This window comes from Geotrypetes seraphini, chromosome 5 (assembly GCF_902459505.1).
Source record: "Geotrypetes seraphini chromosome 5, aGeoSer1.1, whole genome shotgun sequence".
Classification (NCBI taxonomy): domain Eukaryota; kingdom Metazoa; phylum Chordata; class Amphibia; order Gymnophiona; family Dermophiidae; genus Geotrypetes; species Geotrypetes seraphini.
Window position 1 is genome coordinate 6,860,220 of NC_047088.1, and position 24,580 is coordinate 6,884,799.

General features: G+C 44.9%; 1 protein-coding gene across 1 annotated transcript in view; it reads right to left on the reverse strand.

The window, feature by feature from the left end:
• Positions 1-1,369: 1,369 nt before the first annotated feature.
• The window catches only part of LOC117361042 (transmembrane protein FAM155B-like), a 106,526-nt gene continuing 83,315 nt past the window's right edge, over positions 1,370-24,580 (reverse strand). Inside the window, exon 2 of the mRNA XM_033945829.1 lies at positions 1,370-1,432. Coding sequence (XP_033801720.1) covers positions 1,370-1,432 — 63 coding nt within the window. The remainder of the gene's footprint in view (positions 1,433-24,580) is intronic.

Consider the following 24,580-nt stretch of genomic DNA (forward strand, 5'->3'; position numbering starts at 1 on the left):
CACTGGGGGCACTAAAGATATAGGAAGGGGCACTAAGGACTTGGGAAGGAGGCACTGGGGCACTAAAGACATGGGAAGGATGCACTGGGGGCACTAAAGACAGGAAGGGGCACTAAGGACATGGGAAGGAGGCACCGGGGGCACTAAAGACATGGGAAGGAGGCACTGGGGGCACTAAAGACAGGAAGGGGCACTAAGGATATGGGAAGGAGGCACTGGGGGCACTAGAGACATGGGAAGGATGCATTGGGGGCACTAAAGACATGGGAAGGATGCACTGGGGGCACTAAAGACAGGAAGGGGCACTAAGGACATGGGAAGGAGGCACTGGGGGCACTAAAGACATGGGAAGGAGGCACTGGGGGCACTAAAGATAGGAAGGGGCACTAAGGACATGGGAAGGAGGCACCGGGGGCACTAAGGACATAGGAAGGAAAGAGGGAGGGAATAGAAAGGAACAATTCTTGGGCCTGAGTGCAGAAAGAAAGAAATGAAAGAAAGGATACACAGACAGAAGGAAACGCAACCAGAGACTCATGAAATCAATCACCAGACAGCAAAGGTAGGAAAAGTGATTTTATTTTCAATTTAGTGATCAAAACATATCAGTTTTGAAAATTTATATCTGCTGTCTATATTTTGCACTATATTTATCTATAGTTACTGAGGTGACCGAGCTCACAGAGATGGGGCGGAAACGGGGTTTTTAAATTTTAGTCCTAGTAATTTGCCAGTCCACAAAATAATTATTTTATTTCTACCGTTCCACGGATGTAAAAAGGTTGAAAAACACTGGGCTAACCAACACACAACAGGCAGACTAACCAACACACAGACAACTGGAGTACACGCCCAAGTGGAAAAGACAAGATCAGGAATGGCAGGGAAGACAAGAAGCACCAAGACTACAGTCAAGATCAACGCCCCGGCTGCCAAAGAGATCCAGATGAAGATGAAAGCAACAGTCTCCGTGCAGACCGAAGAGGACCCCTCCCGATGGATGACGGAGATCGCTGTACAGACCGAAACGGAGCCCCAACTGAAGACTTCAGTCTCCGTGCAGACAGAAGAGGACACCCAGCAACAGCCCAACGGAGACATCCTGCAAGAACTGACGAGTCTGAGGGAAGAAGTGTAGCGGCTAAGAAGTATCCGGGAGGGCAAGGCATTCATTGACGATGTCCTCCAAGAACTGTCTCAAGTCTCTGAGCAAGTGCATGAAGATAGGTCCATCCTCAAGACACCCGAACCAACCAGACATGCAGCTTTGGAAGTAACGACTGGGGTACAAGAGACTCAAGACGATGACACCTGGCAACTAGTCACCTCTGCAAGCAAACACAGAAGGCAGTCCTCCTCTTGGTTATCTTCAAGCAAGCACAGCAATCTCACATCGACAACGCAGATCACCCTGAGCAACAGATTTCAGCTCCTACAAGAAAGACCCACCAGCAGAACTCAGGAGGATTGTCAGGAGGACATCCAGGAGTGTAATCTTGAAACCAAGCAGGCGACCCCAACTCAAGAAGCAACGAATCAGCAACCCCCCCCAAGAAGCGCAGAGTGGTTGTCATTGGGGACTCTATGCTGCAGGGAACCGAGAGACCGGTATGCAGACCAGATCTACAATCAAGAGAGGTCTGCTGTCTACTAGGATCCGGGATGTGACTACCTGCATAGGAAAAGTAATCAAGCCCCAAGACCACTACCCAATGCTCCTCATCCACGTTGGGACAAACGACACTGCCAGGAACTCACCGGAGAAGATACCGGAAGACTTCAGAGCACTAGGTGAGAAGCTGAAGCAATTGGAAGCACAGGGGGTCTTTTCCTCCATCCTACCAGTAAGAAACAAGGGGAGCGCTAGAAAAGAACGGATCCAGAGGACTAACGAATGGCTACGGGGATGGTGCAAAAAGATGAAGTTCGGCTTCCTGGACCACGGAGAGGCACTTCAGGGACTGCAGGGACCAGATGGGCTACACCTAACCAGAAGAGGGAAGAACGTCCTGGGACGACGCCTGGCCCACCTGCTCCGGAAGGCTTTAAACTAGGTGAGCCGGGGGAGGGGACCCACTCTCACACTGGTAGGGTAAGTAACTCCATCTTGGAATCTGAGGTAAGTAATCGCGTGAATACTAAAGGGGACAGAGGCTATACCAAAGGAGACATAGGCATGATCGAGGAAAGCAAATTATCTCGCGTCAATTCACAGGGAGCCAGAGCGAGAGACAGAGACTTAGCATCTGGGGTAAGTATTCGAGTCGATAAAGCAAGAGGCAGAAGGAGAGACAGTGATTCCATCTTGGAGTCAGGGGAGCCAGAGGTGAGTAATCAAGTCGATAAAGTGGGGGATATTACTAAAGGAGACAAAGGCAATAATAAGGGCGACAAAAGCAAGACTAAAAGAGACAAACTATCTCGGCCAGATAACACTCCATACAAACAAAAAGTATGGACAGCCATGTATGCTAATGCCCGCAGCTTGGGCAATAAAATTCTGGATCTAGAAGCAGAAATGAGGAACGCTGACCTTGATGTAGTGGCGATATCAGAAATGTGGTTCTCGGAGTCCCACGGATGCGATATGGTTGTACCAGGATATAACTTACTCCATCGCGACAGAGAAGGCAAATCAGGAGGAGGAGTAGCTCTGTACATTAGAGAAGACATCAAAGTTATTAGAATCACAGACGTCAAGTATAAGGGAGAATCTCTCTGGGTGAACCTTGCCAGGGGCAATAACAAATGCCTGTACCTTGGTGTTGTATACAGACCACCAAGACAAAGGGAGGATGCAGACGATGAACTAATTGACAATATTGAGACCATCACACTGTGTGGAGATACAGTGCTGATGGGAGACTTCAATATGCCTGATGTGGACTGGAACAAACCCTCCACTACTACCAGCGGCAGCAAGAGGCTACTAGCCGCCATGCGAGGAGCACGCCTCAAACAGATGGTACTAGAACCCACCAGGGATCAGGCAATCCTGGACCTGTTACTCACCAATGGAGGTAGTGTCACAGAGGTATCGGTGGGAGAAACCTTGGCCTCCAGCGACCACAACATGGTGTGGTTCCACCTCAAGAAAGGGACCACTAGGTCGAATACATCGACTAAGGTCCTAAATTTTAAAGGAACTAACTTTCAGGGCATGGGGGAATATGTCTACAAAGCGCTGCAAAACCAGACATGACGGACAATGTAGAGGTGCTCTGGACAACTCTGAAATCTACTCTGCAAGAGGCACTAAAGACAGATACATAAAGACCGTGAGCAAACAACGCAGAAAAAATAGACCACAGTGGTTCTCTGCGGAGATCTCAGAACTAGTAAAGCAAAAGAAAAAAGCTTTCGTAACCTACAAATAATCACAATGACCGGAATCTAAAGAAACCTACCTGGCGAAATCTAGAAAAGTTAAAGCGACAGTCAGAGAGACCAAACTCCGGATGGAAAAAAACATAGCTAGGCAGGTTAAAAAAGGGGAGAAATCTTTTTTTAAATACATTAGCGACAGGAAGAAGAACACAAGCGGTATTGGGCGCCTAAAGAAACCTGATGGTAGCTTTGCAGATTCGAACGCAGACAAAGCAGAACTACTCAATAACTACTTCTGCTCAGTCTTCACCTGCGAAGCGCCAGGATCCAGACCTCAGCTACAGACAAAGGGGAGCTCAGAGGACCCATTCCAGGACATGGAATTTACAGCGTGCAACGTCTACCACGAGCTATCAAAATTAAAGGTAAGCAAAGCTATGGGCCCGGATAATCTACACCCCAGAGTACTTCAAGAATTGAGAGATGTCCTGGCAGAACCGTTAGCCGAGCTTTTCAATCTTTCCCTAAGCAAGGGAAAAGTTCCCTTGGACTGGAAAACTGCTAACGTTATTCCATTCCACAAAAAGGGATGCAGGTCAGAGGCTGAAAATTACAGACCGGTGAGTCTCACATCAATAGTGAGTAAACTCATGGAAACATTGATTAAAAATAGATTGGACACTATTCTGGACGACGAAAGATTAAGGGATCCCCACCAGCATGGCTTTACAAAGGGAAGGTCTTGTCAATCCAATCTGATAAGCTTCTTTGACTGGGTAACAAAAAACTGGACGGGGGAGAGTCCCTGGACATCGTGTATTTAGACTTCAGTAAGGCTTTTGATAGTGTCCTACACCGTAGGTTATTGAACAAGATACACGCGATAGGACTAGGAGAAACACTAGCAAAATGGGTAGAAGACTGACTTAGCAGCAGACTTCAAAGGGTAATAGTAAACGGTATTCCATCAAAAATGTCGAGAGTGACCAGTGGAGTCCCGCAGGGCTCGGTCTTGGGTCCGATGCTATTTAATATTTTTGTAAGGGATCTAACTCAGGGACTTCGAGGCAAATTTACATTACTTACCAATGACACTAAACTATGCAACGTTGTGGGCAAGGCAACAGAACCTGACAGTGAAACCACGCCCAACACTATGGAGCAGGATCTAGTTTTACTAGAACAATGGTCCAGTACTTGGCAACTAAATTTTAATGCCCAAAAATATAAGGTAATGCATCTTGGTAACGGAAATCCATGCAGAACATACACCTTGAACGGTGAGAACTTAACAAGAACTGTTGCAGAAAGGGACTTGGGAGTAATCATCTGGGAAGATATGAAAGCTGCCAATCAGGTGGAGAAAGCTTCAGCCAAGGCTAGACAAATGCTGGGTTGCATCAGAAGGAGCTTTATCAGCCGAAAGCCTGAAGTCATACTGCCGTTATACCGATCCATGGTGAGACCTCACCTGGAGTACTGTGTCCAGTTTTGGAGGCCACACTATCAAAAGGATGTGAAGAGAATAGAGTCAATCCAGAGAATGGCCACTAGGATGGTCTCGGGACTTAAAGATCTCCCATATGAAAAACGTCTGAGCAGACTGCGCTTGTACTCTCTCAAAGAGTGCTGAGAAAGGGGGGACATGATAGAAACATTCAAATGCATCAAGGGCCACATTGAGGTGGAGGAAGAAATCTTTTTTTCTTATGGGTCCCACGGAGGGCATCCGCTAAAACTTAAGGGGGGAAGATTTCATGGTGACACTAGGAAATATTTCTTCACCGACAGGGTGATTGATCGATGGAATGGTCTTCCACGTCAGGTAGTCGAGGCCAGTAACCTGCTCGTCTTCAAGAGATGTTGGGAAAACAGGTGGGGTTGCTGCAGAGTTATACTTAAAAGATAGACTCTCAAAGAAGGGAGGGTTCTTGAGTGGGCAGACTTGTTGGGCCACCGGCCCTTTTCTGCCATCATACTCTATGTTTAACTTATCCAGGTACACTTGAAAGTTCTTCTTGATCAGGCCTGTGGAGAGTATTTGCAACCTACTCTAATAAATCCATACCAGGGTTAATCTTATAAGCAGCTTCAAAATGTACAACAGCATTTTATGTGCTCAAATAGATGTTTCTAACATTGCCTGGATAATCCATCCCGGGGCAGAAAGCAGGCAGGATGGCATGAGGCTCAGCACTTGCGTGAGTACTATGTGAATATTTTATGACATGTGCACACCTGCACTTATTCTGGCTGCATATGCACGCACTAGGCCTCAGAGGAGTTGTAACCTGCACGAACTTTTATCAATTAACCTCAGAGTAGGGTTACCAGACTTCTGGATTTACCCGGACATGTCCTCTGGGCATCCAGATGGCTTTTCAAAACCCAACACTTTGTCCGTGTTTTGAAAAGCTGGTAAGATCAGGGCCATCTGGTGTGCATCTGCGTATAGGACCCAGACCATGCAGTACTGGCCTTAGTTCTTCAATATATACCATTATTTTCTGATTCTAGATCCTCTGTGTTCATCCCATGCTTTTTTGAATTCTGTCACCGTTTTCCTCTCCACCACCTCCCTCGGGAGCGCATTCCAGGCATCCACCACCCTCTTCGTAAAGAAGAATTTCCTAACATTACTCTTGAATCTACCACCCCTCAACCTCAAATTATGTCCTCTGGTTTTACCATTTTCCTTTCTCTAGAAAAGATTTTGTTCTACGTTAATACCTTTCTAGTATTTGAACGTCTGAATCATATCTCCCATGTCCTGCCTTTCCTCTAGGGGTAACAGACTGACCACATATCATGCAATTATACCAGCATGCTTCATTTTAAGGATTTCAGATAGGTCATTCATCCTCAACATTATCCTTACTTATAGTTCTTTTTTTTTTTTTTTTTTATAGTTTATATATATATATATTTTTTTCTTTGTGCTTTTACTTATGTAGATAAATATTTATTGAAAAGCCACTTATCTTTTATATTCAGTTTAGTCGGCTGGGGACTTTTGCCATCATGTTTCGTCGTGCAGGCTCTATCAAGGCTGTCCCCGTGTATTAGTGCTCAACCGCATCTGTCCCATCCTACCTCTAGGATATACATATTCAGGGTTTCCAGTCTCTCCTCATACGTCTTTTGGCACAAACCTCCTACCATTTTCTTCGCCTTTCTCTGGACCGCTTCAAGTCTTCTTGTCTCCTTCACCAGATACGGTTTCCAAAACTGAACACAATACTCCAAGTGAGGCCTCACCATCGACCTGTACAGGGGCATCAACACCTTCTTTCTTCTACTAGTTACGCCTCTTTCTATACAGCCTAGCATCCTTCTGGCAACAGCCACTGGCTTGTCACACTGTTTCTTTGCCTTTAGATGATCTTGGGACACTCTCACTCCAAAGTTCCTCATCCCTTCTGCATATCAGCCTCTCACCTCCCAGCACATACGGCTCCTTCTCATTTCTAATCCCTGATCAAGTATTTTATCCCGCTGGCCCATTCAGGTCTTTAACTGTCGTCAGACAGGTCAGGGAGTTCGCTGGTTTCTCTCTGAAATACAGTGTGGCTGTTTTGCTCATTCCTGAATTCTGGGTCATATGACCTTAATGTAATCACTCGCTGGCCAGCTAAACCTAGATAGAACCACAAGAGGCTCTGGAAGATACAGTCTCAAGGGCTATCTCATTAAACAAGGGTAACATTCCTCCTCCCCTTGAAATCTCTCATCATAGAAAAAGGAAATCAGTTGCTTCTTGAAGAGCCTGTAGGAGGCGCCATTCACCAGTGAGCAGCAGGTTTTTTACAAATTGAATTTCTTTGCCCTCAGGGCAGTCTACACTCAGGTACAAGTAAGTGCAGTTCAGGAAGGTGGATTCTCACATCTCTCCCACTGGTGAGGATAAGCCTCTGGAATGGTGGAGGTGGGGACACCCTTAGTGTTCAAGTGAAATCAGGATTCTGCTTGCCACTTGGTGGTCTGCAGAGGGGATTAAAAGCTTTTTGATCATGAAGGAAGGAGGGGGATAGGAGGCTTGAAGGATTTCTTGTGTGTAATGAGCTCTTGAAGGACCTGCCTGCTTAGCTTAAGGAATTATGCAGCCCATGTCCTCTTGTAGCCTCATGTGGTGTAACTATGTCATTGATGCTAAAGGAAGGATTATTTTCGGATAAAACCAGCTGACTGACTAGGACTGAACATGTATTTACCTTAGTTGGTAAAGATATAGCCAGCTGTTAGGGACTTCAAGTAGTATTGAAGATTGACTTCCTAGTACTTCTAATAAAGATTACTTTCTGTGCCTGTTTTCATGTTATTGAAGCAACATTTCGACGTGACTCAGCTGACACTAGAGAGTAAAGTGGTCCTTGCTGGTGAATAGAGAAATTCTTTTACAATAAGTAATGAATATATGAAGTCTTGCCAGACGGCCTGTCGTGGCATATTACACTTTGACCCCCAAGAATATTCTAGTACCTGATGCGCCCTTTTACTTTGGTTTTATTTGACCTTGATCACTCACAGCCCTGGGGAAGACTTGGTATAATGTACAGTCTCCAGTGCTAAGCATGAGCCCCTGGCATTATGTACCATGTCTGACCATGCCAGGTTTTGCCACACTTTGTCGTACTGTCACCATCTCTCTCACACTTTACTATACGTCGCATCTTCCATACTACGTTTGCCATGCGATGATTTCTCACACAATGTTTGCCATGCCACGTCTACTGTGCTAGGTTTTATCATGTTACGTAGGTTTGCCATACTATGCTCACCATGCTAAGTTTCACCATACCATGCTTTGACATATGTTGTACCGTGCTTTGTCAGACAATGTTTTTTCCATGTTTGCCATCAATTTGTATAAATACACTTTATTATGTAGGTAAACTTGTAACCCGTTGAAGGACAGGATATAAAACCAAATAAATAAATATTGGGGATGAAGCTGTTAGAATAAGGAGATCCTACTACTGCTGCCTTCTACAAGCGGGTGAGTTTTTGCTGGTTCATTGATACGTCAAGCTGGTTTTAGTTGCCCTAATTTCTTATTTAAGCGTTTTCAAGCTGGTTTTTGTTCTTTGGCTTTTGAGTTTATGTTTCAAAACCCCTTGTTCTATTTCAGAGGTTAGTTTTTGGTTTGAGGTTGGTACCACATAAGTCCTCCAAAACTCATTGAGACTACTTCTGTCACCCTTCGGATTCTACACAAAGGGTGAACTATCTTCCGTTCTCCTTTACTGGCTTTGTATTTGAAGCCAGTGCTACCAGACACATTTCAAGGTTGATGTACTGGTTTAGATTATTCTCACGGTTAAGGTTGGAGGTTGGGAAGAGTGTGGCGTAGCACCCTGGAGTTGTGGGTTCAAACCCACACTGCTCCTTTTGACCCTGAGCAAGTCACCTAATCCTCCCATTGCCCCAGGTCCATTAGACACATTGTGAGCCTACTGGGACAGACAAGGAAAAATGTTTGAGTACCTGAACAAACTCATGTAAACTGTTCTAAGCTCCCCTGGGAGAACGGTATCGAAAATTAACAGAAGAAATGAATATAACATACAAAAAGTAAGGGGCTGGATTCTGTAAGTGGCACATAAATTCAGGCCCTGAAAAAAAATGACATTCCAAGTTGGGCATCATTTAAGAACCCCAGCATAGCAACAAGGTTCGTGTCCAATTTGGGGGGCGAGGACTTACACCGCCTCAATTAGGTGTGGATCCACCATGTTCTACAACCCTACACACAAGACTTTAATTTATTTTTGTTGTTCCTGGATAATAAGTGTTTTTTCTTAATTGCCTATGCCACAAAAGTACAGGACATTGATATTTGAAAATTTACGTTTTTTGCAGAACATTCTAGATTGCTTCCAAGCTGAGTAAACTTAGGGGCCCTTTTACTAAGGCGCAAACATCCGGCAGATGAGGGTTATGTATGCGGCCAATTTAATCAAAACAAGATAGAAGCATCTGCTAAGTTGTGTGATGCCTATAAGGCATATTTCGGCATGTCTGTCGGGGATCAAGACAAACCTTGTGCACTGCCCCAAAAAACTGGAAGGTAAGCCAAGTTTGTTTCTCACTAGGATAGTGGAATTTCCTGCTCTAAAATTTCTAATTTTTAAAATTGTCAACATTATTTGAATATATATCATATTCATTGTTTTCAATACCACAATTTCATTTTGTTCTTCTCCAGGATGGTACTGAGGGGAAAAGAGAGCCATGAAGTTTGCTATCCCAAGAATTTGGCAGGATCCCACTGACCACTCAAGCAACTGCTACTTCTGCATTATAGACCCTTCCAAACGTCAAACTAGCATGAATGCATCTGGAATCACATATCTGGACATTCCTTCATCCATCACCCTGAGCTCCCCATACCCACTCCTCCAGAGAGAGAGAGAGAGCAGCTATCTTCAGAAGAGAGCAGCAAGTCAGAGAGTGAGGAAGACATTGTAGATCCAGTTTACAATATCAGTGGTGCAGCTGATGAGAGAAACCCATACCCTCCAAACCAAAAAGACCTCAATGACTTGACTGGATGACCAGAGACCTGGATAGAGGGAGTGTGCTACATGTGGTGTATTTAGATTTAAGCAAAGCCTTGACAGTGTTCTCCATTGATCTCTAATAAATGAACTGAATGCCCTCGGGATGGGCCTCCTAGTGAAGGACTGGATCAGGAACTGGTTGAGTGGAAGGCGACAGAGGACATCGCTCTGAGGAAAGGGATGTTACCAGTGGTGTGCCTCAAGGTTCGGTTCTTGGGCCTGCCTGTTCGTTTTAATATTCTTGTAAGTGATATTGCTGAAGGGCTGTCAGGTAAGATTTGCCTCTTTGCAGATGATACCAAAATCTGCAGTAGAGTAGACACCCCTAATGGTGTGAATGACATGAGGAAGAAACTAGCGAACCTTGAAGAATGGTCTGAAATTTGGCAGTTAAGATTTAATGTTAAGAAACACGAAGGAACGGTACAGTTTAGTAGTAGGGAACTTATGTGCATGAAAGAGGAATGGGACTTGGATGTGATTGTATGTGATAATCTTAAGGTGTCCAAACAGGTTGAAAAGGTGACGGTGAAAGCTAGGATACTAGGGTGCATAGGGAGAGGTATAGACAGTAGGAAAAAAGAGGTATTGATGCCCCTGTATAAGACTCTGGTGAGACCTCATTTAGAATATTGTGTACAATTCTGGAGGTCGAACCTTCAAAAAGATATAAAAAGGATGGAGTTGGTCCAGAAGAAGGCTACTAAAATGGTGTGTGGTCTTCGTGATAGAGTGTATGGGGACAGACTTAAAGCTCTCAATCTGTATACTTTGGAGGAAAGATGGGAGAGGGGAGATATGATAGAGATGTTTAAATACCTACGTAATGTAAATGCGCAGGAGTCGGGTCTCTTTCATTTGAAAGGAAACTCTGCAATGAGAGGGCATAGGATGAAGTTAAAAAGTGATAGGCTCAGGAGTAATCTGAGGAAATACTATTTTACGGAAAGGGTGGTAGATGCGTGGAACAGTCTCCCAGAAGAGGTGGTGGAGAAAGAGACTATGTCTGAATTCAAGAAAGTTTGGGATAGGCACATGGGATCTCTTAGTGAGAGGAAGAGATAATGGTTACTGCAGATAGGCAGACTAGATGGGTCATTTGGCCTTTAACTGCCATCATGTTTCTATGTTAATTGTTGCTTTTTATGACTGTATAAGAATGAAAATTTGAAAATTCATCATTTTCACATTTTAAATAGGTAAATTGCAAAATGTGACTATTCTGGTCACAAAAGCAAAGTTTTATGGGAATAAGACATTTTCTATGGTTTTTAGGCATGAGCAATTAGGAACTTACACTTAGACCTGGATTTTCTATAGGGTGCCAATATCATTGGCCGCCAATTATGTGATGGCACCCTATAGAGTAGGGCTGACCAAGTTCGGTCCTTAAGAACTACTGGCAGGCCAGGTTTTCAGGATATCCACAATGAACATGCATGAGAGAGATTTGCATACCAAGAAGGCAGTGCAGGCAAATTTCTCTCATGCATATTCATTGTGGATATCCTGAAAACCTGGCCTGCCAGTAGATCTCGAGGACCGGACTTGGGCAGCCCTGCTATAGAGAATCATGTAACTGATGGTTAGGCCAGAGTTTTCAGGGCCTACATTTCCGGTGCCTATCTTTGCCATGAATTGCGCCTATGTTAGCGTTTTAGGCCACCTAACACCAAATCTAGCATTAGCCACACCCATAGTGGAATTAGGCCTAAAGCGCCTACGTAGGAGCAATTGCGCCGTCTCAAAACCAAGTTAAAAATATCATTTGAACGGTGTTTTTAACTGAGTTTGGTGCCAGTTAGAGAATCCTGAGCTTATTGCCCAGGAACAAAAATTGTGTTAAATAGTAGAATCATATTTGTTACATTTTCCTTTGCTTTCACTTGTCTCTGTGTTTTTATTCTCCATCCTTCATCCCCTAATATACTAAGAAGTGCCTATCTCTTCATAGTCTCTATTTTTCTCTCTTTCTCATCCCTCTCTTCCCTCTTCAACCAGTACCAGTTCCTAGAACAAACATGAGATGTTCTTAAGTGAAACTCTTTGTCCTTTGGTAGTGTGGGAAAACCTGGGCACGTCCAGGGGCCCAGAGGGATTTCCAAAACTTGGCCCTTTGTCTGGGTTTCGAAAGGCCCCGAGCCCAGGGCTGCGTCTGGAGGGTCATGGATGTCACGTGCATCCATGCATGCGTGTGATGTCAGCGCGTCGATGTATGTGTATACGCAGGAGCCCTCCAGATGCGGCTCCAAGCTCAGGGACGGGTAGAGCTGGGGTCGGAACAGGGTGGGGCTGGGGCGGGGTCGTGTCCTCTTTTTTTTTTTTTAAGAGGAAATCTGGTAACCCTATATATGAGCCATTAACCTGCTCTGCTCTCTTCTCTTTCTCTTGCCTCCTTTCATGGCTTCTAAGAATGCTCTTGATCGTGACCCCCAGCAAAACTAAGGTAGACTGTGAGGTACATCAATTTTGGAATAGAAAAGACCTACAGGGCAGGATTGAGGTGTAGTGATAGAAGCCTACATGGCATTTGCACCTCTTCCTTTTGCGATCATGAATATTCATGCAAACACTGAAAACTTACAAGAAGAAATACACAGAAGGGACTGAACTATTTCTGTTCCAACATGCTCCATCTCTCAGTGCATCAAAGTGATTATTTGTATCCCAGGAGTCACAGCTTCCTGTAACACTTCATGCTTCTCACTTTTAAAATGCCTGATCACTTGGTATGTTCCTTATTTTAAGCAAAAGAGGTCAGTTCAGTTTTTGTTTCTGAAAATCAAAGATCTCAGGGAACAGATTCATTCAAGGTTTCAGTTCCAGAATTCCTATTTCATGTGTGTAGCCCCCCCGGGGATTGCCCTTTTGCAAGTTGCTTCGTGGGGTACCATCATCTACAGTCTGTGAAGACAGGAGGCCAAGAAGGAAGCAGAGCTGGCTGCAACAGTCAGGAAGAGAATCCGAGCTGCTAACCCTGGAAATGATTACCCCCACAACCTCATTACTGGGAAGGATGCATCTTCCTCAGTGGATTTTGCCTTTGGAGCAGCTGATCCTAGACTGGAGCACTGGAGCTGCCTATGTGACTGGAACTCATGCTGTCTTTCCCGATTGCTGGAGGAGGGGAGGGGAGGGAAGGCAAATTTGGAGAGCTGCCACTTCTTGGTGACCATAATAATGTCTGCTTAGTTCCATTTAAGTACCAGCTCCAGTCACTTGCAAAGTAGCCCCTTGGGTCAGCATGCTCAGGGGAAAATTCCACTAGTAAGGACCTCCAAAGGTCAGGCAACCCACCCAGGCCAAACTTTATACTCAGGGTGAGGTAGAGAGAGAGAGCAGTCACTTAAAGTTCTCCTTGGAATTCTCAAAAGAACAGTGGACAACGTCCCATCTCTCTCTATACATATATCTGATACTTCAGGAAGCAAACCTATATGCAAAATAGGTGTCACTCCCAACATATGCAAATGCTTTACAGGTAATGTCTCTTCCAACAGTCTCAAGCCCAGTTTCTTCAGGGACAACACAAAAAGATAATTCCAGAAAAGTATTGATTCAGACCTGTTCAGCACTTTTCAATTAAAGAGAACCCCCCCCCGTACATTTAGAGTTCCCTTTGTTAAAACCTTTCTCCTTCCCAGCGAGCATAAGCAGGTAAAAGGGGAGGAAGGCTACCACCCCCTTGCTTTTTCTACCAGTACCATCCCAATTGACCTTCCTGCAAAATGTCCACACAGAAAGAGAAAACAAAACCATTCTATATCTCACAAGGCTCAACCTCCATTTCTTCTTGGTTGCCCCAGTCAGTGATATCCATAGGGCCATCTTTCATGCCAGACTCCCAAACCATCTCTGAATCTTCTGGAAGCTGTGTCCTTTTTTCCTCCCACCTGGGCTAAAAACCTTTAAAAACCCTATTTCCTGGTATATCTCTCCCTGACTGGCTCCTCCTTTCAAGATCTTCCATTGGACAGGAATGCTTTGCACTACCCTGCCCTGAGTTCCATGAGATCTCCCAGATGCTTTCCTTCTTCTCTTATCCCTCCCCAGGGTGAAGAGACTTCATTTTCTGTTACTGCTTCCCATGAATTGTGAGGAAGACCCCTCCCCTGTTCAATCTCTTTATAACCCCTAGGACTGTATTGGCATGGCTTTGCTATACTGTATATTCTGGAGATTTTGTCACAGGTGGACTTCTCACCTCCCTCTCCTTGAACTGGGGTCCCTATCTCTGTCAAAGTAAAAATCTTGGATGCCCTGAAGAATTTAGAACGCTCTCTGTCTGTGAAAAGCGATAAACCTTATCAGGCCTCTTAATCTGCGATGCTTAAGGTTCATGTTACCAGGACGGAACTACAAGTGAATAACTTCAATTAAGTATAAGGAGGCTACCTGGCAGAAAAGATAGAGCGTGAGCCCTCTAGGGACATGAAAATACAGTACCTGAACTGTTACTGAAAGTGCCTGAGCTAAATCCAGAATAAAAATATGGAAAATTTAGTGAGGCAATTTAATCTCTGCGTTAATAACTTCCTCAAATCCTGTTTTATTTCTCCACGGGACCTGTTGAAGTGTGGGGAGGAGTATGGCACAGTGGTTCAAGCCCACACTGCTCCTTGCAACCCTGGGTAAGTCACCCCATTGCCCCAGGTAGACAGATTGTAGTCTGCCAGGACAGTCAGGGGAAAATGTTTGAGTACCAGAATAAATTCATGTAGAAAATAAAATAAATTATTTCTTTCTTTTGATTTATTTCCCACCTTCCCAGAAAACACAGATTCACAGAAGGAATGGTGGGGTACAGAGAACAGAGGGATCCAAGGTACAATATTAAAGACTATCCAATTACCTTCAAGGAGAAATGTACAGATTCCGTAGGCAGTAGATCTAAAAGTTGAAAGGGGATCGATTCCGTACAAATGTAAGGAAGTTCTTTTTCACCCAGAGAGTGGTGGAAAACTGGAATGCTCTTCCTGAGTCTGTTATAGGGGAAAACACCCTCCAGGGATTCAAGACAAAGTTGGACAAGTTCCTGCTGAACCAGAACATACGCAGGTAGGGCTAGACTCAAATAGGGCACTGGTCTTTGACCTAAGGGCCGCCACGTGAGCGGACTGCTGGGCACGATGGACCGCTGGTCTGACCCAGCAGCGGCCATTCTTATCTTCTTAGTTCTTCACCCAGAAAGTGGTGGAAAACTGGAACGCTCTTCCGGAGGCTGTTATAGGGGAAAACACCCTGCAGAAATTCAAGACAAAGTTGGACAAGTTCCTGCTGAACCAGAACATACGCAGGTAGGGCTAGACTCAAATAGGGCACTGGTCTTTGACCTAAGGGCCGCCACGTGAGCGGACTGCTGGGCACGATGGACCGCTGGTCTGACCCAGCAGCGGCCATTCTTATCTTCTTAGTTCTTCACCCAGAAAGTGGTGGAAAACTGGAACGCTCTTCCGGAGGCTGTTATAGGGGAAAACACCCTGCAGAAATTCAAGACAAAGTTGGACAAGTTCCTGCTGAACCAGAACATACGCAGGTAGGGCTAGACTCAAATAGGGCACTGGTCTTTGACCTAAGGGCCGCCACGTGAGCGGACTGCTGGGCACGATGGACCGCTGGTCTGACCCAGCAGCGGCCATTCTTATCTTCTTAGTTCTTCACCCAGAAAGTGGTGGAAAACTGGAACGCTCTTCCGGAGGCTGTTATAGGGGAAAACACCCTGCAGGGATTCAAGACAAAGTTGGACAAGTTCCTGCTAAACTGGAACGTACGCAGGTGAAGCTGGACTCATTTAGAGCACTGGTCTTTGACCTGGAGGCTGCCGCATGGGCGGACTGCCGCATGGGCGCGATGGACCACTGGTCTGACCCAGCAGCGGCAATTCTTCTGTTCTTCTGTACATCTTTAAGTGGACATCTTTGTCACAGTTCCTCGTAACCCATTTCTAGTCCGAAGCAGAGAGTAGAAGAGGTTCTGACAGTGTCAAAAGACCCTATTTCACGTATCTTTTGTGGGTTTTGTAGGAGCTGCTGGACAGTTTGGATTTCTCTCGTTTGCTGGAATGGTGTTAAAGTCACTTTAATTCAGACATCTACTGTAAAAACAACTTGTGACACTATTCTATGCTTATAATTCAGATTTATGAATGAACTGGGTTTGGACCATAAGATAATGATTTTACCTGACTTTTCAAAAGGATGCAGCAAAGGCAGGGTTTTTTTAATAGCCATGAAGCAAAAAGTCCTAGCCTTTGATGTAGTGTTGTTTACAGTCCCCTGTAAATGCTTTGCTTTCTTTTCTTTTGATAGGAAATACAATGTTCTTGACCTTACTGAGCTCTAAAAATTATTATAGGCCTGCGGTCAGATTCTAATGTAGTAAGAGTTTGACTGTTTAACGATGTCAGTTCTGCCTAATGATAAAAATTCTCTAATATATACTAACTATTGTAATACTTGTATTTTTGTTTGCTTGGTCTCCACTATGGAAGCAATTCTATAACTGGTCATGGCCGTTAGGTACTCTTAGGACGTATGTACGGTACTAGAGACCTGGATTGGCCACCGTGAGAACGGGCTACTGACCCAGGAAGGCTGTTCTTATGATAGCATCTTTCTCTTTAATGATACCTGGCCACCCAGGGGCCTTAATAGAATACCAGAGAACCTGTCATATATATGCAAACTAAACTAAACTAAACTTTGGGTTTATATACCGCACCATCTCCACGAATGCGGAGCTCGGCACGGTTTACAGGAAGAAAGATGAGAGAGGAACTACAGTGGAGAGATTAAAGAGTTAGGTGTAAAGGGGGAAGGTGAGAGGCCTAAGAGGGGGGAAGTGTTACAGTTTTGAGAATAGCCAGGTTTTTAGGTGTTTGCGGAAGAGTTGGAGGGAGCTTGAGGTTCGGAGAGGGGAGGTGAGGTTATTCCAGATCTCAGTGATTCTAAAGGGGAGGGATGACCCAAGTTTGCCTACATGGGAAATACCTTTTATGGAAGGGAAGGATAGTTTAAAAATTTGGGAGGATCTGGAGGAAGTAGGGGTTGGGGAGAGCACAGTTACTTACCGTAACAGGTGTTATCCAGGGACAGCAGGCATATATTCTCACATGTGGGTGACGTCATCTACGGAGCCCCAGCGCGGACAGCTTTTCAAGCAAACTTGATTGAAGTTTCAAGTTTGCTACACTGCACCACGCATGTGCATGCCTTCTTGCCCACTAGAGGGCGCATCCCCACCTCGTGGTCCTCAGTTCCATAACTAGCAAAGAAGCCATCCCCGGGGAGGTGGGCGGGTTGTGAGAATATATGTCTGCTGTCCCTGGATAACACCTGTTACGGTAAGTAACTGTGCTTTATCCCAGGACAAGCAGGCATGATATTCTCACATGTGGGTGACCTCCAAGCCAACCAAAAAAGGGCAGGTGGGAGGATGGCAATTTAGGAAAACAGGTTACGTAACACCGACTGGCCAAACCGGCCGTCGCTTCTGGACAAAGTGTCCAGACAGTAGTGGGAGGTGAACGTATGAACCGAAGACCAAGTGGCAGCCTTGCATATGTCCTCCACAGGAGTAGACCGGAGGAAAGCAACAGAAGCTGCCATAGCCCGGACCTTATGCCCTGTGACTCGACCATGGAGCGGAAGACCCGCCTGAGTGTAGCAAAAAGAAATACAAGCAGCCAACCAGTTGGACAAGGTGCGCTTGGAAACAGGATGTCCCAATCGATTAGGATCAAAGGACAAAAACAATTGAGGAACCTTCCGATGAGACTTGGTACGTTGGAGATAAAATGCCAACGCCCTCTTACAGTCAAGCGTGTGAAGTGCCGCCTCACCAGGATGGGAGTGGGGCTTCGGGAAGAACACCGGAAGAACAATGGACTGATTGAGGTGGAAATCAGACACAACCTTAGGCAAAAATTTTGGATGGGTGCGAAGAACCACCTTGTCATGATGAAACACCGTAAAAGGTGGATCCGCAATCAAAGCCTGCAGCTCACTAATCCGACGAGCGGACATGAGCGCAATCAAAAAGACCACCTTCCAAGTGAGAAACTTAAGGTGAGATTTGTCCATCTGCCCTGTAATCACAATTTCATGATTAAATTAAAATGTCTTTCTTATTTGTTATTTCTGGGCCATCGACCTTAGAAGTCTGCCCGGATCCAACTACGTGAGGTGCCGTTGAAGCTCACTCCAGCCTATCCAAACCATCTCCTATGCGGGATTCAGACTGTGAAATTTGCTCATTTATACTCTAATTAGCAATCCTCTGTGTTCATCCCATACTTTATTGAATTCCTTCACAGTTTTCCTCTGCACAACCTCCTTGGGAGGGTATTCCAGTCAACCACCACCCTCTCCATGAAATGAAATCATCTGGATGCCAGGATTTATACCAGCTTTTGCCAGGCATGAGTGCTCATGCCCAGCATTACACATAGGAAGTGTGCTCTGCTCAGACCATCATGACCCAATACTAGCTTAGCACGGATCTCAATGGCACCTGTCTTTGGCTGCTATTCACAAAGCCCCGCCCTTGGATCCACACCTAGTATTTAATAATCCATGCCTTTATAGAATAGTGCTTTTTATTCCCATCCTGACATTTATGTGCTTAAGTGTTAACATTGTGGACATTTATGTATACAAGGAAAGAATATATGTGGGTGTCCAGAGCAGTGATTTTCAAACCAATTCTCAGGACACATGCAGCTAGTTGGGTTTTCACGATATCCACAATGTATATACATGAGATAGATTTGCATGCCTTGCCTTCTTGCTATGCAAATCTCTCTCGTGCATATTCATTGAAGATATCCTGAAAACTTGACTGGCCAAGTGGTCTCTGAGGATTGGGTTGAGAACCCCTAGTCTAGACTGCAGAATTGCTCTTCAAATCTTAGAAATTTCCTACTCAATCGTCCTCTTATACTGAGGCCTAGTTGAGAACACAGTGCACTGGGGTTAGCTTCCCTCCACTTATACTGACTGAGGCCTAGTTGAGAAACACTACAAGGAAGCAGGGTTAGTTTTCCTCTTATACTGAGGCCTAGTTGAGAACACAGTGCACTGGGGTTAGCTTTCCTCCACTTATACTGACTGAGGCCTAGTTGAGAAACACTACAAGGAAGCAGGGTTAGTTTTCCTCTTATACTGAGGCCTAGTTGAGAACACAGTGCACTGGGGTTAGCTTTCCTCCACTTATACTGACTGAGGCCTAGTTGAGAAACACTACAAGGAAGCAGGGTTAGTTTTCCTCTTATACTGAGGCCTAGTTGAGAACACAGTGCACTGGGGTTAGCTTTCCTCCACTTATACTGACTGAGGCCTAGTTGAGAAACACTACAAGGAAGCAGGGTTAGTTTTCCTCATACTGAGGCCTAGTTGAGAACACAGTGCACTGGGGTTAGCTTTCCTCCACTTATACTGACTGAGGCCTAGTTGAGAAACACTACAAGGAAGCAGGGTTAGTTTTCCTCTTATACTGAGGCCTAGTTGAGAACACAGTGCACTGGGGTTAGCTTTCCTCCTCTTATGCAGACTGAGGCCTAGTTGAGAATACACTGTAGTGCAGCAGATAGTTTTCCTCTTATACTGAGGCCTAGTATAAGAGGCCTTTTTCGTGCTTAAGTGCATATGTTGTATGCTCTGAGTTCTTTCTTTTACATTCCTTCTTTCTATTTGAATGCAAATTATAACTATGCATAAGAGTTTAAAAGACACATGTAAATAACATTATCACATACACGTTTGGATAGTGGTTTCTCCTCTGGGAAAGTCAGCATTGCACTGGGATAAGTCCTAACATGCAGAGTCTTACACTGAGATCTGAAGTCCTAGATGAGGCTGCTTAATTTAAATATTACTTTCTTTGTGATATGTACTCTGCCAGAAAATAAATACCCTTGTGCTTTGAGTAATGACAGTTCTTTGCCAGAAGAACTCTGCATAAAGGCCGCCTTCCAGAACTCTTTAGTTTGGCCTTGAATTCAATCACTAGGTGTTAATCTTAGCAATACGCAAAACTCTTTTCTCAGAGGGTTCAGAAAACAGCATTCTCAGCTGCAGCTGACTCAGGATGTGGAATGCTCTGCAGCAATCGAACCAGGAAACTCTATAGGATGATATATACAGCACTTACCATCTGAGCTGCTGGTTCAGCCATAACACCTTTGTACTCTGACATTCAGACCAAGATAAGAATTAGCCAAAGATGAAGCTATAGATGAGCTTATGAGACCTCACAGGTCCCTCCTTCAGATATAACTATTGGATTTACAGAGTTTCTAGGTAGAGCATGGATGGCTATACAGGGACTCATGAGCCTCAAATACTACATAAGACAAGAAGTTGAATTGACCAAAGAACGTTTAAAATCTCTGCACCCGGCACAAAAGGGCAAACAGGAACCAAGGAATCTGACAATAAACTAGAACCCTGAGGAATCAGGAAGCAAAGCAAAAACAATCACAAAGACTCCCCCCTCCACTAAATTCAGACCCTCGGGAACCCACTGGGCCAAGCAAGACAAAAGAACTACGATTACAAGACCCAGCTAGAACCAGATCCCCAAGAAGTAGAATAGCTTCTCCTGAGAGACCAGTAGCCACCAGAACATGCTTGACATTGAAAGATCCAAGGAATGACAAGGAGCTCCACTCAAATTTTAGGCAGAATGTATACATACTTATATAAAGTGCACTTACACAAATCTAGAAAAAAATACTTGTGCCTAACTCACAGATAAAGGCCAAATGGCCCATTCACAGCATCCACTATTTCCTCCTCTCCCTAAGAGATCCTATGTGCCTGTCCCATGTTTTCTTGAATTCACACAGTCTTTTTCTCCACTACCTCTACCAGACTATTCCACAAATCTACCACCCTTTCTGTAAAAAAGTATTTCCTTAGATTACTCCTGAGCCTATCACCTCTTAACTTCATCCTTTGCCCTCTCCTTCCGGAGTTTTCCTTCTTTTCAAAAAGACTCACCTCCTGTACATTAATGCCAAAGAGATATTTAAACATCTCTATCAAATCTCCCCTCTCCCCCTTTCCTCCAAAGTCTACAGATTGAGATCTTTAAGTCTGTCCCCATACGCCTTATGATGTAGACCACATACCATTTTAGTAGCCTTCTTCTGGACCGACTCCATCCTTTTTACATGTTTTTGAAGGTGCAACCTCCAGAATTGTACACAATATTTTAAACGAGGTCTCACCAGAGTCTTATAGAAGTGCATCAATACTCCCCATGTATCCTAGCATCCGTCTAGTTTTCGCTACCTTTTTAACCTGTTTTGTACACAAAAGAGGAGCAGGACTTGGCTGTGATAGTATAGGATGATCTAAAGGTGGCCAAAGTTCTTCACCCCCTAAAATGTACCATTTCCTCAGGTTTTGCAGCTCAAATGTATGACCTTGTATTTCTTAGCATTAAATCTTAGACGCCAAATTTCAGACCATATTTTCAAACTTTGCTAGGTCCTTCCTCATGCTATTCACATCGTCAGGTGTGTCTATTATAGAATTTGGTATCATTCGCAAAGAGGCAAATCTTATCCGACAGCCCTTCAGCAATATCACTAACAAAAATATTAAAAAGAACAGGCCCAAGAACAGAACCTTGAGGCACACCACTGGTAACATCCCTTTCCTCAGAGTGATTTCCATTGATCACTACCCTCTGTCCCCTTCCACTCAACTAATTCCTGACCCTAATTTCATTTTAAAATATGGTGGGAATTGAATACAAAACCAAAATATTATTAAGTAACATAATAGTCCAGCCACAGATATAACCCAAGTGACCCAAGAAGTCACCTTTCCTTCTTTATGCAAAATGTCATTGGCAGCAACAGTCCTCACTAAGGAGTTGGACAGGAAAGTCTAGAAGATGTGAAGTTGCCACTTAGCAAATCTTATACACGAATACAGGATGTCCGGTGCAGTATTCGGAGAAATCCCCCAGGAAAGAGACTTGGGAGTACTGGTCGACAAGTCAATGAAGCGGTCCACGGCGAAAAGGGCAAACAGAATGGTAGGAATAATTAAGAAGAGGATCACAAACAGATCGGAGAAGGTTATCATGCTGCTGTACCAGGCCATGATACGCCCCCACCTGGAGTACTGCATCCAGCACTGGTCACTATACATGAAGAAGGACATGGTACTATTCAAAAGGGTCCAGAGAAGAGTGATTAAAATGGTTAAGGGACTGGAGGAGCTGCCGTACAGTGAGAGATTAGAGAAACTGGGCCTCTTCTCCTTTGAAAAGAGAAGACTGAGAGGGGACATGATCGAAACTTTCAAGGTACTGAAGGGAATAGACTTAGTAGATAAAGTCAGGTTGTTCACCCTCTCCAAGGTAGGGAGAATGAGAGGGCACTCTCTAAAATTGAAAAAGGATAGATTACGTACAAACGTAAGGAAATTCTTCTTCACCCAGAGAGTGGTGGAAAACTGGAACGCTCTCCCGGAGTCTGTTATAGAGGAAAACACCCTCCAGGGATTCAAGACAAAGTTGGACAAGTTCCTGCTGAACCGGAACATACGCAGGTAAGGCAGGCTAGTCTCAGTTAGGGCACTGGTCTTTGACCTAAGGGCCACCACAGGAGCGGACTGCTGGGCACGATGGACCACTGGTCTGACTCAGCAGCGGCAATTCTTATGTTCTTATGACTTTTCTTCCAGGAAATTGTCCAAAACCTTCTTAAAACCAACTACGCTATCCACTCTTACCACAACCTGGATTGGCCACTATGAGAACGGGCTACTGGGCTTGATGGACCATTGGTCTGACCCAGCAGCAGCAATTCTTATGTTCTTAACCCCATTGGGAATTACTTTCTTCTCTTAAGCGAGTGTTAACGTTTATACAAGTGAAGTGTGTTGGCTGCTGCTGTTCTTGCTCCTAGAAGAAATACGGTACTGTAAACAAATCCTAGAAGCTTCTGTTCTTGCTCCTAGAAGAAATACGGTACTGTAAACAAATCCTAGAAGCTTCTGTTCTTGCTCCTAGAAGAAATACGGTACTGTAAACAAATCCTAGAAGCTTCCTGTGAGATTACAGCCTCTTCCCACAGTGGGGGAACAGAAGCTTTAGCCTCAAGCCAGCTCATCACTTCTGAGGCTGGGTAGTGAAGTTCTCCATCACCCACCCCTGGGTTTTTCATTCACCAAAGACATACATTGTTTCCCTGAGTCACTGCCCTTGAAATTACAACTATACAAGACGAGGCATAAACTGCCTCAGTTGATCTGGAATGTTATTTATTGATTCAATTTTCTATCATGTTCTCCCAGGGGAGCTCAGAACGGTTTACATGAGTTTATTCAGGTACTGAAGCATTTTTCCCTGTCTGTCCCGGTGGGCTCACAATCTATCTAATGTACCTGGGGCAATGGGGGGATTAAGTGACTTGCCCAGGGTCACAAGGAGCGGCGTGGGTCTGAACCCACAACCTCAGAGTGCTGAGGCTGTAGCTTTAACCACTGCATCACCACTAGGAACCTGCCCTGTAACATCTCCCTTTCTCATTGGTCTAGGCCAGGGGTAGGCAATTCCGGTCCTCGAGAGCCAGAGCCAGGTCAAATTTTCAGGATCTCTACAATGAATATGTATGAGATGGATTTGCATGCACTGCCTCCTTGAGATGCAAATCTATCTCATGTATATTTATTGTGGATATCCTGAAAATCTGACCTGGCTCCAGCTCTCGAGGACTGGAATTGCCTACCCCTGGTCTAGGCACTATTGTCTTACAACCCATTGGTGCAATTCATGGGAGGGGTGTGGCTATGGAGAGCGAGGGTCACAGGGGCTTCTCTTGAACACTGTTTTGAAGTCTCGGATGGGAGCCAGTGGGTTGAGCTGGGGCGCTGGCAGTGCTGCCCCTTCTAGCTCTTGGCCAAAGACAAGCGCTGACATTTCCACTTTGGAGATAAATATTCACAGAGCTCTACTGATGGAGTCAGGTCAGTGCCAGACTTGTAATCGGTCTGTACGGTCAAGCTGCTTTGTCCTTCTTTAATCTTTTCTTCCACTTCCACTGATATCTGTTTGAATGATGTTGAAACTTCTCTGTTACAAAATATTTGAACCCCATCTTTATGATGTATCTGAGACCCTGCTCAGTTCGTGGGGAAAAGCCTGTTCAGAAAACGGCGATGTAACACCGAAACACTGCACACTGGCGAGACGCTTCCAGCCGTAGGCTGAACTAACCCTGGACCATTCAATGCTAAGGTGTAGGCAATTTCCAGCACTGAATATTCGGGGATGTCCGCCAACCCATTAGTTAAATGCACACCAGCACAGATAACTTGGTGAATAAAGTTACAATGAATAAACATTGCCTGCTAACCAGCTAAGCTGATGCCCCTAACCAAAGGACTGATGAAATGCTGCTGAATATTGGCTGCCAGATCACTCAGTGAGGTTGAACTGGTTAAACCCTTTTGGATAGGAAACCCGACTGTCTGGGTTCCCAGACGGACTTTCCAAAACCTGGCAATCTGTCTGGGTTTTGGAAAGCCGCCTCTGAGCATGCGCAGATCATGTCAGACAAGCCTTTGAGGGGGTGGGGCTTGAGGCAGCACAAGGTGGGTAGGTGGAGCTGGAACGGGGTGGGGCCATGCGTCCAGGTTTGTGAGGCTCCACAAATGGTAACCCTACTTTTGGAT